The 14240-nt window shown below is 52.9% G+C and overlaps 2 protein-coding genes across 9 annotated transcripts in view; both read left to right on the top strand.

Annotated features, from left to right (window-relative positions):
• IQSEC1 (IQ motif and Sec7 domain ArfGEF 1) overlaps positions 1 to 14240 on the top strand; it is a 689800-nt gene that overhangs the window by 228203 nt on the left and 447357 nt on the right. The window lies entirely within an intron of this gene.
• Positions 169 to 1436, top strand: LOC123384132 (MAP/microtubule affinity-regulating kinase 3-like). Its single transcript, XM_045053206.1, has 2 exons — positions 169 to 829; positions 932 to 1436. The coding sequence occupies exons 1-2, from the start codon at positions 467 to 469 to the stop codon at positions 1421 to 1423; spliced, it is 855 nt and encodes a 284-aa protein (XP_044909141.1). The 5' UTR covers positions 169 to 466; the 3' UTR covers positions 1424 to 1436.

Raw genomic sequence — 14240 nt, forward strand, 5'->3', positions numbered from 1 at the left:
TCATTTTTCTTTTTTCTCTACTCCTTTTCTCTCCCAATTTTTTTTCCCTGTTTCTGTTTTTACTTTTTCCTTTTTTTCTCTTTTTTAGTTTTTCTTTTTCTCAATTTTTCTTCATTTCCTCCCTTCATTTTCTTTGTGTGTGTGTGTGTGTGTGAGTGTGTGTGTGCGCGTGTGTGTTTTTCATTTGTTTTTTTTTTTGTGTTAGCGTTTTAGTACAGTTAGTATAGTTCATATTGTTAGTATAGTTCATATTGTTAGTATAGTTCATAAGCATAGTATTGTTAGTATTGGCAAATTTTGTAGGTTGGTATTGTTGGTTAGCATAGTCCGTGTAATTAGCATTATTTAGCGTTAGTATAGTTAGTAGGTCACCATCCTTCAGGGGCGTAAGGCCATTACCGCTGGTGAGGAGGACGTCTGTATTTACGAGATCCCCGAGACCACCAGTGAGGGCAGCGTCCCCACGATGAAGCTGACCCAGTACATCCTAACCGGGAAGCAGTCTGATGTGAAGTTCATCAGGAAAACCCAGGAGGACCCCGCTGGCCTCCAGGGACTTTGTCGTGAAGCCCAGAATATGAAGACCTCAAGTCACCCAAGTATTGTCAAGTCACTCAAGGTGATCAACAGGAAGAAATCGTTAGTCCTCCTTTCAAAATATGTAAGCAGAGACAAGCTGTGTGACGATTTTACGCACCATGGCCAAGTGACGGAGGAGGTTCCAGACAAATTCTGCCAGCTGTTATCGGTTGTGGAGTACTGCCACCAACAAGGTATGATCGGCGGGGATCAGAAGCTGGAGACACTGCTTTTTGACAAGAAGCTGAAGGTAAAACACACGGGGGTTGGACTGAGCATCCGGTTTGCTGGCTACAAACTCCACACTTTCTGGGACAGCCCCCCTTATTCTGCCCCGCGACTCTTCCTGCAGCAAAGGGAGCACACCCCTTCCGCAAACGCTTGGAGCCTGGGGGTGGTTTGGTACTGCTTGGCCACCGGGTTTGAGCCGTTTGAGGGGGAAGTCTTCTGGGAAGCGGAACGAAATATGGAAAACAGGGAACACAGTGCTTGGATTTTCATGTCCCTGGGGAGTGAAAACCTGTGGTACACGTTGACAACCATCCAGCCCAAGATCAGCACACCAACCACAGTCCGCTGCTGGAGCTCCATCGCAACCTGTTCCAGCACAGGCCTGTCCTCAGAGCAGAGTAGTCTGACCTCCGAAGGGACCAGCATAGGGACCACGATCAGCGGGCCCAGATGCAACTCACCAGCCACAAACTCCGACACCAGCAGTGAACACAGGCAGCCAGGGAGGATGTCCCTAGAGCCAAAAAATCGGGTTCTCAAAACTCTTGGTAAATTCAAAAAATTATTCAAAAAACACAATAAAATAGAACCCCAAAAAACTGCAAATAAATGAGAGCCATAAGAGAGCCACGTGTCCGTGCCTTTATTTTATTTTGTTTTTTAACTTTAAAGGGACTTAAATGTTTGTTTTGAAACAGAAGGGACAGTGCGAGTGGGGGAGGGACAGAGAGAGAATCCCAAGTCTACTCTGTGCTATCAGCTCGGAGCCCGACGCGGGGCTCCAGCTCACAAAACAGATGGTGGGGACCAAGAGTGGGACGCTTGAGCCACTGAGGCCCACCCAGGAGCCCCGTCCCTGCGTTTTAAGTGCAGGGAACGATGCTGAGCTCCAGGAAGCCCGGGGACATGGCACAGGAGATTGGCCAGGGCGACGGGTGGGACCAGATCAGCTTCACAGGCTGGAGGAGTGTCGGCGGGATAGTGACCTGCTGGATTTGGAGTTGTAGGAAGCACAAGGTGGAGGTGGTGAAGTGTTGGAGTGATGGGGGTTTCGTGGGTCTGGAGCCGATGGCCAAGGAAGAATTCGTGAAGAAGTCTTTGGTGCAAAAAGGTGATTTTATTAAAGCACGGGGACAGGTCCCACGGGCAGGGAGTGCAGCACTGGCGTCATGACGGTTTAGGGAGACAGCCAGAATTCCTTGGAGACTTACTCTAGGACTCAAGGTTCCAGGACCTTGAGGGGCTAGCTGTGGCCAGGAAAATGCCATTTCTTGCTGTTTAATGAAACCTCAGCCATGAGACCCTTTAGATGGATCTGGGCAGGCCAAAAGCGTGGAGGATGATTGCCAGCATATATGTTGCGGGGGTTGAGATGAAGTAGATTTGTCATTATTTGTCATAGTGGTGTGTGGGCAGCGGGGGACCCAGGGGTGGGTCACAATGGCGTGTGGGCAGCGGGAGCCCGGGGGGTGGGTCACAATGGCGTGTGGGCAGTGGGAGCCCCGGGTCCCCTTCCAGGGACTGCCCACCTGGTGGGGAAGGAATGAGCTGGGTGGAAACTCTCTGGATATCACCCTCTCTTTCCTGTGCACCCACTGGGGACCAGACCTCAGCCGGTGGATGTCCCAGCTCTCCCTACAGATTTCACTGATCCTAGGAAAGACGTCAAACTCATAAGCACGGTGTGGAACTGGATTACCACTCCCCCACATTCAGTGCCCTGTATCGAAGTGCCCTGCTCGGTTGGAGGATTATACAGCACGACCCATGTTGTCCTCAGGCATGGCAGAGGGGCTGCTGAACAGTGAAAACAGATGTGAGCACACGCGTGAAGAACCAGGGTGAGTAATTTACCACTTTTCTTTTCCTTTTTCCACGACAATGGCAATATTCCAGATAGAGACAGACTGCTCTGTCAACCTGAGTCCAGAGGGGAGAGGAGACGAAGGAGAGCCACATGTGCATGTAGTCTGAGACATAAAGAAACTTTATTGTAGGCCACAGAGATTTAGAGGATTGTGTGTTACGCAGCGTAACCCATCCTAACCTAACCGATACGCATAATCCATGAACTCTTGCCCATCGCCCCATTGCTTTGCTGAGGCACCACTGGCCTTTCGGTCCTTACACAGGTTGCTCCCTCCCTCCTTACAGCATTTGTCTGTGACTCTCTCTCTCCTGGGAAAGTTCTTCACTCCCACTGTTGGGCAGTTGACAGTTACTCACCAATGAGGTCTTGGCTTCGCTGTGAAGTACTCAGGAAAGGATGGCCTGGTCTCGGTTCAGAATGCCTAGAATTTACCTTCTTTGTCATTAGAGCTCTTTCACTACGCTCTAAGTTGGAGGAAAACAGAGCCCAGGGATTTAGATCATGCTTCTTTGAGGCCCTACTCCACCCCCCACCCATGTGCCCGGGCCCATGCTGAGGGGCTGGAGGTAAGGGGGTACATCAGCCCTGCGCCCTGCTCCCACAACCTGCCCCGTGACGGGGGAGATAGGTGTGCAAGCGGCAGCATTTGAACCCATTATGATCGTTCTAGCAGGAAATTAGTGTAAAGAGGCCAGCGAGAAGGCCAGGAAGAGGGGGAGTCAGAGATGGCTTTGAGGAGGATTTGGAGGTGTCCAGGTGGGGGGAGCTTCCTGGGAGAGTGGGCGATGGGGGGATCTGACGGAGGGATTGTAGGGCAAGAAGTGGTGCCCAGAGTTTCCAGGACTTGAAAGAGGATGAACCCAGGAGAAGTTGGAACCAGAAGTAAATATCTGGCGTCTGTGTGTATTCCTGGGAACACAAGTGAGTGTTCCTGTTGGAGTGCCTTTGCTAGCTCATGGTGTTGGCTTCTTGGTGTGGAGGGATGGTGATAACGATGACAGTGGGTTCCAAGCCCTTTCACACCGTGGATATCAGTGGCAGGCTCTGATCCGAGGGTGTGGTGGGCGTGTGTGGGCAGCTGTGTTCCCGGACACAGCAGCGGGAGAGACATCTTTGTCTCCACTCTGCTCAATGGACATGTGTGGATGCCTTAAATTCCTGACTTTGTCTTCTTCTAAGAAAACCCGCCACGGTTCTTTCTAGTGAATCAAGGCTTCCTGTGTACACAGCCCAGTAGTCATTTAAAACGTGTGTCAGGTGAACAAAATGAAAGAGAGACGAATCGCCGAAGCATCACGTCCCTGGGTATGATGTCTCTCCGCGTGATCTTGTTGTTAAAAGAATCCGCAGGGACCAGGATGAAAGCAGATGCTCCATGATTAGGGGCTGTGGTCACTCAGCAGGCCCCTGCTCTGGGGAAGTGAGGTGTTTCCTGGGGTTTGAGGGCCCTGATGGGACATGACAGAAAAGCTTCTCAGCCTCCCAGAAGGTTGGAGGGTGGGCAGTGATGCTGGAAAAGTCACCCCCCTCTGTGGCCCTGGAGTTTCTCGCTGTTGGAATAGGGAGGGAGGTACCATTCCCCGACTGCCAACCTCACTGGCTGTGCGGCTGAGGCAGTAGGTGGACATTTCTCAGAGAAGCCCATTGATTCCAAGGAATTGTGGCTGTTTGATGGTATTATCTTCATGCGGGTGTGAGGTGGACCCTGCTGGGCTCCCCATACTGGAGGGGACAGACACCCACAGAAACTGGACCAGACCCAGCACACAAGCTCTCCTCAGGAAAGCTGACCTCTGTGTGGTGGTTGCCTAGAGGAAGGGATGTCCGCGCTCACTGGGGGGGTGGGGGGTGGGAGGTAGATGGAATAGCACAACCAAGGAGGAGTCTTGTGAGCTGGGACCATAAGGGGAGGAAGAGGGGACAGGCGGGGGCGGGGGGGGCAGGTAGGGAGGGGAGCAGAGGAGCAAAGGCCTGCAGGCCCAGGCAGGCCTAGGCGGTGGTGAAAGGAATGCCATCGTCCTGACTCGGAGAGCTGGTTGAGTCTGGCACAACGGGGCCGCTTCCACGGCTCTCTGGGCTAGAGGGTGAAGCTGAGCTCCTCCTGGCCCTCCGCCTGTCTTGCCGTTTTCAGGTCCAGCAGAGCTCACCCGCAGAGCGTAGACATGAGCCTGCCCACCCGACGGATGGGAGCACGGGCTCTGGTCAGATGATGGGGGGGCTAGGGGCCCTCCCGCGGCGGACCGGAGGCCACAGGCGTGGGCAGTGTAGACGCTGAGGCTGCACGCTGCCAGGGTCCGGCTAGGGTCAGTTCCAAAGCCAGTCGGCTCCTCCCTAGGGCCCCTGCCTCTCAGACTAGCTAGTGCCTGCTGGTGAGGCTTCAGAACCTTCCAGGCCACAGCTGGAGGGATCTGGGTCTCTCCAGATCAGCACGTAGGTATCATTTAGTGTGCCCTCTCAGACTGGCATCCCCGGCAGCCTGCAGGGCCCAGCTGCGGAGCCCAACGCTGCGTGTCTGTGCTCCATGTGAAACAGTGCTGCAATCCATGAGTAGTGTCCGCAGCGGGTGAGGAAGGGGAGGCCTGGGTTATGCACGCCAACCATTTGGCACTCCTGGTACACCCCCTCATTTTGCATACGGAGAAACTGAGGCCCAGAGGGAAGAATGCCCTCGTCCAATTGCCTGTCCTTTCACTTCCCGCTCTGGCCTCTCGACGGAACTCTTGGGACCCCCCGTGACACCACGTGAAAACAGTCAACTATGTGTGTGACAAGGAAATCATACTGGATGTGTCTGGACCCACACCATGTTTCTCTTCTTGTTTTTCCCCTTTGCCTCTGTTCTGTTTTAATACTTCGTGTGTTTCGTGCATTATGAAGGATGGTGGGACAATGAACATCCGTGGGCCCGCAGCTCAACTCCAGAACTAGAACATTCCCAGTCACTTCCATCTTCTCCGGGCTGCAGGTCACCCCTCTCTGCAATTTGGTGTTTGTTTGTTTGCCATTCTCTTGCTCACAGGCCGACTGAATAAGCCTAAACATTAGATTGCTTCTTCGTTCTCAAGCTCTAAAAACTTGCTCTCTGTACGTAGATCTCAAAAATTTGCATTTTTGTACTCAACATTTCCCTCTCTCTGAGCTTGAGCTGTGCTGCTGTGTAGCTGGAGTTTGCTGTCACCAGTGTGGAAAGAAATTGTGTGACTGTGCTACAATTTCTTTTTGCATTGCTCTGTCAGGGAGTATCTGGGTCATTTCCTCTCTCCCCCTCCTCTTGCTAACAGTGCTGCGACGAACTCTTCTTGGGTGTGCCTTGTGTGACTCCTGGGAGTGGATTTGCAGGGTGCTAAGGCATGGGACTGGTCAACCTAACAAGAAAAGGCCAAAGCGGTTTTCAGTGTGGCCAGACCAGGTTTCACACTCATCAACCGCGGGTGCCAGCTGATCTCCATCCTCTCAGACCCTCGGTGCTGTCAGATGTCACATGTCTTCCTCGCTGTGAGCCTGATGGATGTGAAATCTCTCACGGGGACCTTACCTTGCACTTCCCTGCATCCTCGTGACATCGGGCAGCTTTTCCCGTGTTCATCTGTGCACTCCGTTTCCTCCTCTACGACATGCCTGCTGTGGTCTTTTTGCTCATTGCCTCTCTTCTTCCTGTGGATTTGTAGGACTTCTTTATGTATTCTGGATACTGATCCTTTCCTAGTTGTACATATGCCAGAGGCCTTCTGCTTTTAGTGACTTGTCTTTTCACCCGTCATTTGGTGAAAGGAAATTTACATTTTACTGCAGTCAAACCTATCGTTTTTTTTTTAATGCTTACTGAGCTTTTAACACCTTGGTAAAGAAATTGTTCCCAACGCCAAGTTTGCAAAGATATTCCCCCACAATATCCCCCTCTTCAACTTCTCTCTTTCAAATATAGATTTTTAATGTGTCTGGAATGGGTTCTGATGTCCCAGCACCGTTTACTAACTGGGCCGCCTTTCTCCAGTCACATGTCAAGAAGCCTTTTTAAAACTCCTAAGTACTGAGCTCTTCAGATCTCTGATCATTTGTAGCACACCTGCAGTCATTCATGCCTGCTGTCCGCGTGTTCTCCCCTCTCCCTCTTTCTACCATTGCGATCCCTGGTACGTGCAGGTGCCCCAGGAGGCCCTGTGTAGCCATGTATGGATTTTTTTCTATGTTTCTTTCTTTATCATTTTTTGAGAAGGAGAGAGAGAGAGAGTGGGGAAGGGGCAGAGACAGAGAAAATCCTAAGCAGGCTCCATGCTGTCGGTGCAGAGCCCGATGTGGGGCTCGGTCCCCTGACTGTGAGATCGTGACCTGGGCTGACAGCAAGAGTCAGACGCTTAATCGACGGAGTCACCCGAGCGCCCCATCCATGGATGTTTTTTGTGAGGATGAGGAAACAGGAGCACAGAGGAGGGTTGAGTTTGTACCACGAGACTGCCTGGTCCCTTTGGACCCCGACCAGGCCCTAGCTCTCCCTCCTGGTGACTGGTCCAAGACCCGGGGATGGGTCTGCCATGGGGCCCCTCACGGAGTGCAGAAGAGCTTTGTCCCTGAACCCTGGATCCATGGTGGGTCTGGGCCTGCCCTGGGCCTCCTTGGCCCTGGAGGGTGCGCTCCCCAGCTTCCGAGGCTGAGCCAGCCAGCCGGTGTTGCTCCTGTTTGCGGCCGGGGAGTCCCAGCTCCAGTTAGAGACTTCTCTCTTTTGTAGGCTCTAGAAACTCTGAGAAGGGCCCTCAATGCTGGGCCCTCGATTAAGGGGTTTCAGAAGGCAGGAGCCTCAGGGACACCTTGCTTTGCAAAGGCCTTTGTGTTCCAGGAACTGCTCTCTGTGGCCACCTCAAGACGAGGTGTTTTTGACAAACATGTGTCACCTGCATGACACTTGTAAGCAGTTATGCCATGGCCATAAATCTGGGCTTGTGCTGCCGAGTGCGATACCGGCTCCTACATGTGGCTGAAGCACTGCCAACGGTGTCTCTGCTGGTTTGTCTGGCAGTGGGGGGTGCCAGGCTGCTTCAGGACACATCGGCTCCCAGCCAGTGGCTGTATGCTATGAAGGTCCCAACGCCGACGTCTTTCTCAGCATCCCACTCCCCCTTCCTGACCTTCCTGGCTCCCACTGGATGTCTCACAATGTGGACACTTTTGCACCCAGTCATGCTAATTGCTCTGAAAAGAAATAAAGCGGGAGGAGTGTGCAGGGAGTGACGCAGGCCATTTGTAAGAAAGATCTGTGATCTCCGGTTTGTTTAACAAACCTACTGGGTCAGAGCCTGAAGGAAATGGGGGGGAGCCGTGCGGGTATCCGGGAAGAGCATGCTAGTCAGGAGAGCTGCACATGCAAAGGCCCGGAGGTCAGGTTGGGTCTTATGGGTTGCAGGCAGGTGTGTCTGGAGTGCAGTGAGAGGCGCAAAGCTGGGAGCAGGGTGGGAGTAGGGAGCATCGTGTGGGATGGTGAGGCATTTGGCTTTCACCTGGAGTGTCACGGAAAGCGGCTGGAAGGCCCTGGGTAGGTCCAGGAAACCGCAGAGGAGGCCAGATGGCTTAGGCGCAGCCGCTCCCGGGCCAACTAGACCTTGGTCGTAACTGTGCTGACTGTAGATCCTAGCTGTAGAGCAGAACCCAGGTGACAGCAAACATGAGGGCCAGGTGACGGTCCCGAGGCCACCAGTCCATCTGTCTGCAGCCAGGCCTCTGCCTATAGATCCTGCAGCCTGTGCATCCTGCCCAAAATGCTGGGATGCCGGGATCAGTTAGTTTCTGCTGCGGAATAACCACCCCGAAATGTAGCGGCTTGCACCAACTGTTGACTTAGCTGGGCAGCTAGCTGCTCGGGCAGGTCTTCCGGGCTCCCTCAAGCATGTGTGGTCAATGGCAGGGGTCGGCTGATTGCCGGCTGGCTGTTGGCCGGGGCGACTAGGGGCGGTGGTGAGTAGGCTACACGTGTCCCATTCTTCCAGGAGGCCGTCTGGGCTTCTGCACCTGGTGGTGTCAGGGTCCCGAGAGGGTGGGCACGCAAGGCCACGAGGCTCTTTGAGGCCTATGCCTGAAATTGGCACGGCATCATTTCCACCACATTCTGTCGGCCAGAGCAAGTCACGGAGCCAGCGCAGATTCAAAGCGGGGGGATCTAGACCCCACCCCTGATGGGAAGAGCTGCCCCATCATAGTGCAAAGGGTACGGAGACAGGGGACAGGAGGAACAGAGCTGTTTAGGGGTCAACCGCAGTGTCCCGTGTTCTGGAGAGAGGAGCAAGGCAGGAGCCAGGGCCCCAGAACAGTCAGCCATGGCTGTGTCTCTGTCGCCCTGAAGAAACCAGACCCCCAACAATCCAGGACTAGGCAGAGGAAGCTCGGACCATTTGTTCCTTTGTCACCAAATGCCACCTAGCCAGTAGCGATAGACTCAACAGTCCCCATGGAGGTGTCTTTCTCTGGGATGCTTACACCCAAGGACTGCGGAGATCATATGGAACATCGCACACCTTTGGCACCACCTCTTCCAGGAAGCCCTCCAGGCTTCTTCTGGGCTCTCCCAGGCTCACCGCCCTGCCCCCGTCACAGAAGTCAGTGTACTTGTGTCCCTCATTGACGCACGTGTGTGTCAGCCTCCTGAGTCAGAAAGGCCAAGGCCTGAGGACGGGGCTGTGTCTCACTCACCCCGAATCCCTACTCCTAGCTGGGAGTGTGCACTGAGGATGAGGCTGGCAAGGTATGGGTATACTGGGGACCTGCGTTCAGGGCTGACTCACAGTTGATGTCTGCAAGGGAAGGGGAGGGTCACTGTACCTGGTAGCAGGCCCCAGATGAGCTCGGCCTGGAGCCGGGACGGGGGGTGCTGGGAACGCATGCTGGATGCAGGCGGCAGCCAGAGCTCAGCGGAGCAAGGGCAGAGACCACAGTCCTCTTGCAGACAGAAATGGGTCTCAAGCTCTGGGCGCAGGCACCAAGGCAGGAAGGCAGCCCACAGGAGAGCGTGCAGAGAAGCCACTCCGGGTGTTCAAGGCCAGCACTGGGCAGATGGAAAGGCAGGCAGGACCTGCCAACCCTGAGGGAAAAAGAAACATCAGCCACGTTTGGCTATAGTCAGCTTTCGTTTACTGGAGTTTCCCTTGCCTGAGATCCACTGTACCCAAAATCAATATTATTAGCATTAAAAAAGAGAAGCCAACTAGGAGGTAGCAACCCCGAATGCACTGTGGTTTCGGTGCCATCCCAGCGCAGGAGAAAAACCTTCATCACCTTCTCATGCATACCAGAGACAAGGGAGGGAAGAATGGCGGCGGGGGGGGGGGGAGCGGTCTTCACGAGGCCTCCAAGAGTGCCTCCCTGGGGCTCATAGTGAGTTAAGCCAGCCTGGCCTGCGAGTGTGCCAGCTCGTCCTGCCCACCTGGCGTCAGCACCATTGCCCCGGGCTGGGCCGGGCCGTCTCCTCTGGGGAGAGAGCTTGAAGCTTTTGCAGTTTGTAGTGGTCTGTTGTATTTAGAAACCCGAGCATCCCAGGGTCATAAATTACCTTGAACTAGTTTGCTAACCCTTGTGACTCGGTACAGCGCCTTCTCAGAAGCGGCCAGTTATGTCACGGACTGAGTGAGGCGTGGCCCAGTCCCCGCAGCGAGGCAGCGTGTGCCAGGCCTGGCGTGGATGGTAGCCACCCAGGACCACGGGGACGATGCAGGGAGGTGCCGCAGGTCTGTGCACGGCATTTCTGTGGAAATGCACTCCAGAAGGGAGAAGGGTCTGTGAGTCCATGAAGTGGGATTCTCACTCCCGGCACGTGGTCGTGAGAGCTGTACCACATGGAAGAGGCAGAGGGCACCGTGTAGTTCAGCATTCCTGTTACGTCCCTGCTGGAGGATCAGCTCCTGCTGGCACCTTCCCACGGATGGGGGCTCATCGCTGCCTGAGACATTGCACACTGACAGGAAGTTAGCTTCCCGCAAATTCCAGCTCCATCATCTGGGTACATGTTCTGAATCGGTGCTTGCAACAGCCTGGACAGAGTGGGAGGCCGTTGCAAGGCTGCTGGCCAGCTAGGACGGCTCTCCCAGCCTTTCCTCCATTGCCACAGCCCTCTGGCCACAACAGGTGCTAAAGGGCCCATCTGGTTAGACACTCCGAGTGTTACCCCTGCACTGCAAGTTCATTGGCCACGGCAATGTTGACATCAAGAGAAACACGTGTCATTTTCTCATCTCTAGAAAGAGCTCCAACCCCCTCCCCGTTTTTGTAATCAGAAAGCAGAGGGGTGACCCACACTTTCTGGGGTCATGGGGAGGAGATTCAGGTGTGAAGGGAGCATCTGCTTGTAATGTGGGATCCAGTTCCAGGATCCCCTGGCGTTCCTTGAAATTTGCTGGAGAAACACAACCCATTTGATGTGCAAAACCAGGCTTCCAACAGAATGGGACAGCTGAAACAGCCCAAAAATGGACAAACCACATGAAACAGGTTTTGAAGACACTGAATGAACATCAGGCAACAATGGACAGTGATCCCTGAGAGGAGGGAAGTGATCTCAGTGGTGCTCTGAGCATCTTCCTTGGGAAGAGGTCATGACCCAACTTGGCAGGTGGTGTGTGTGTGTGTGTGTGTGTGTGTGTGTGTGTAGTAAGGGAGGGGAGGACAGAGCCTGGAGTCCTCCCTGAGTTAAAGAGGTGGAGCTGAGTGTCTGGAAAGACCAAAGCAGCTAGAGCTCACCACAAGTATCAAAGAGGACTGCACGGCATGAAGCGAGTACTCAGGACATCTGCAGAGTTTCTCCCTTGGGTATTCAGTGGAGTGCTGGCTAGGACATGTGCGAGAGAGACTGGGAAATTAACTATCCAAAAGAAGTCGGAGGTAGCAAGTGTCTGCTCTTACCAGCCAGACTAGAAAACCTCATGATGCCTGGGACATTGGCTAAAGTATTCTGAACAGACTTGCCCCAGTAGTAGGAAAGGATTAGCCCTAAACCAAGCACTGCTGAATTTGACAACCTTAAAAACAAGACACTAAAGGATCAAGTTATTTCCACATAACTTACCATGTCCCAGAACAAAGCTCAAGGTGGTTTAGAGGAATACAAAAATATCCAGCAGGGCGAAATTCACAAAGTCTGACGTCCAGTGAAAAGTTTTATGGCATGGAAACAGGCAAGAAAATATGACCCATAGGAGAAGAAAAATTCATCAAACTGGCCCAAAATAAACACTGATGCTAGAATTAGCAGAAAAGGCCATTAAAATAGTTATTATAACTGCATGCCATATGTTCAACAGGTTGTGTATAAACATGCAAGATTTTTTTTTAACTTGTAAAGATTAAACTCTAATGCAGTCACAAAAAATATTCAAATAATTTTAAAAAAGGGTTAGGAAAAGAAGAAAAATAGAACAAGGAACCAATGAGATAGAAAGAAAACAAACAGATATGTCTAATCATTTCAGTATTCATATTAAATGTAAGTGGCCTAAATACACTAATTAAAAGGCAGTGATTGTCAGATATGGTGGGGGTTTTTTTCTTAATGTTTCTTTTTGAGAGAGAGAGAGAGAAAGCAAGCAGGGGAGGGGTAGAAAGAGGGAGACACAGAATCCAAAGCAGGCTCCAGGCTCTGAGCTGTCAGCACAGAGCCCAACACAGGGCTGGAACCCACAAACTGTGAGATCATGACTTGAGCTGAAGTCCGGCGCTTAATTGACCAAGCCACCCAGGCACCCCAGATTAGATGTTTTTAAAAAGCAAGAACTATGTACTACCTACAAGAAATACCTTAAATATAAAGATGAAAATATGTTAAAAGTAAAAGGATGGAAAACAGATGTAATAAACCAGGGGCCACCAGAAGGAAGCAGGGCTCATGACTGAGCCAGAGAAGCCTAGGGGAGCCAGGAGCTCCCATGGGAGGTGCACCTGAGAGCTCCTCTGCTCATGAGTCAGGGGTGGGGTCACTGCCCATGACATTTGCCAGTTATGCCACCAATGGCAGTCCTACCGGTGCCCTTTCTTGAGTTCTGTGTGTGAGCCCTGTCTACCTCTTCACAGTCTGGGCATCTCCGGTTTGCACAATTGCAATCCACTGTGGCTGTGAGGGGAGGGAGGATGGGAGGTGCCACTAATAGCCCCACTTTACAGAGGAGCCACTGCTCACCACCTGTCAGAGTCCTGTGGGTCTTTATTGAGATCCATAGACTATTCTGGCAGAGCAGGGCCTCAGGAATCATTGAATATGAGCCCCCCTTATAGGCAGAGAAACTGAGGTTCAGGAGTTGAGCACAACTTCCAATGGTTAACACTCTGGAGTCCTAGACTCCCCCGCTTTAGGGGCGCAGTTTGGTGAGCTCATCAAGACCCCTGAGAAGCTGCCCTCCCCCAGCAGTCACAGCTTACTAAAGCAACCAGGATGACCTGATCTATAAATGGGGTCCTGACGTTCCGCTATCACCACCCTCCCCCTGCCCCCACAGGCTGCTCACCCTCACAGCCTTGCAAAGGGGCCATGCACCCTAATGTGAGCCTCCTCAGGGCACAAAAGGGTTGCCAGACTGAGGATTGGAGGGAACCCACACTAAGCAGCTGGATTGGCCTGAGTGGGCAGCATCTCTTGGGCTGCTCTCGTCCAAAAGCTGCCATACCCCGATACAGACAGAAGTGAGCATGCCTGTGTTCCAGCAAAACTTGACTTACAAAAGCAGGCAGCAAGCCACATTTGGCTCAAGACCCGTAGTTGGTCAGCCTTTGTTCTACATATAGCAAGTCCCATGATAACCCAGATTGATCAGCCTGACTCCAGGCCAAGCGGCAGACCTGCTACGGGCCCAGGGCAGAGTAGGGTACTGGGGGGCGCAGAACTGGGCCTGGGTTCCATGTTCCGTCACGCACTATACTCCTAGCAACTTGCTTGACGTCTCTGGGCCTCACTGTCCACACCTGAAGGCTGGATCCGGAGTGCAAACTCAGAGCTGCTGGGGCCACATTACCACATAACGGAGAAAGGCTGGCTGGTGGGGAGACTTGGGCCCATCTAAGGACTCAGCTGGCTTCTCCATTGCCGCCAATCATCGCCGATAGGGACACTGGCCCCCAACATTTCAGAAGTCACAGGCCACATTTAGATGTGAACCCTCGTGGTTGTATGCTGGCCACTGACTCAGGCCAGCCTGACTTGCGTGGGGCCGACCACACCCACAAGCCGTGTCCCTTTGCGACCCCTCAGCTCAGGGCTTGTCTGCTTTTACTAGGGGACAGAGAAGACTGACTTTCCCAACAGACGCTGTTTTCGGGTTTGAAACGAGTTGCGGGGGTGGGGGGTGGGGGCAAACGTTAGAAATAGACTCCCTTGCCTCACCCGTACGCCTGTGTTCGTTTCCACCTGGTAATAACCTTCCGAGGCCTTCCATGTTGAGCTCACATATCTCAGACTTAGCCTGTGCAAAACCTTCTTGGCTGGGTTTTTCTTAATCATTTGCTCAGTGGGTGTATTATTTGACATGTAATTGTCTTCCTGGGAGATTAACTTTCAGGGCCCTGAATGGTCTTTATTAAAATAAAGAGAGCGGTA

The sequence above is a fragment of the Felis catus genome, chromosome A2, assembly GCF_018350175.1.
Source record: "Felis catus isolate Fca126 chromosome A2, F.catus_Fca126_mat1.0, whole genome shotgun sequence".
In the NCBI taxonomy this organism is placed as follows: domain Eukaryota; kingdom Metazoa; phylum Chordata; class Mammalia; order Carnivora; family Felidae; genus Felis; species Felis catus.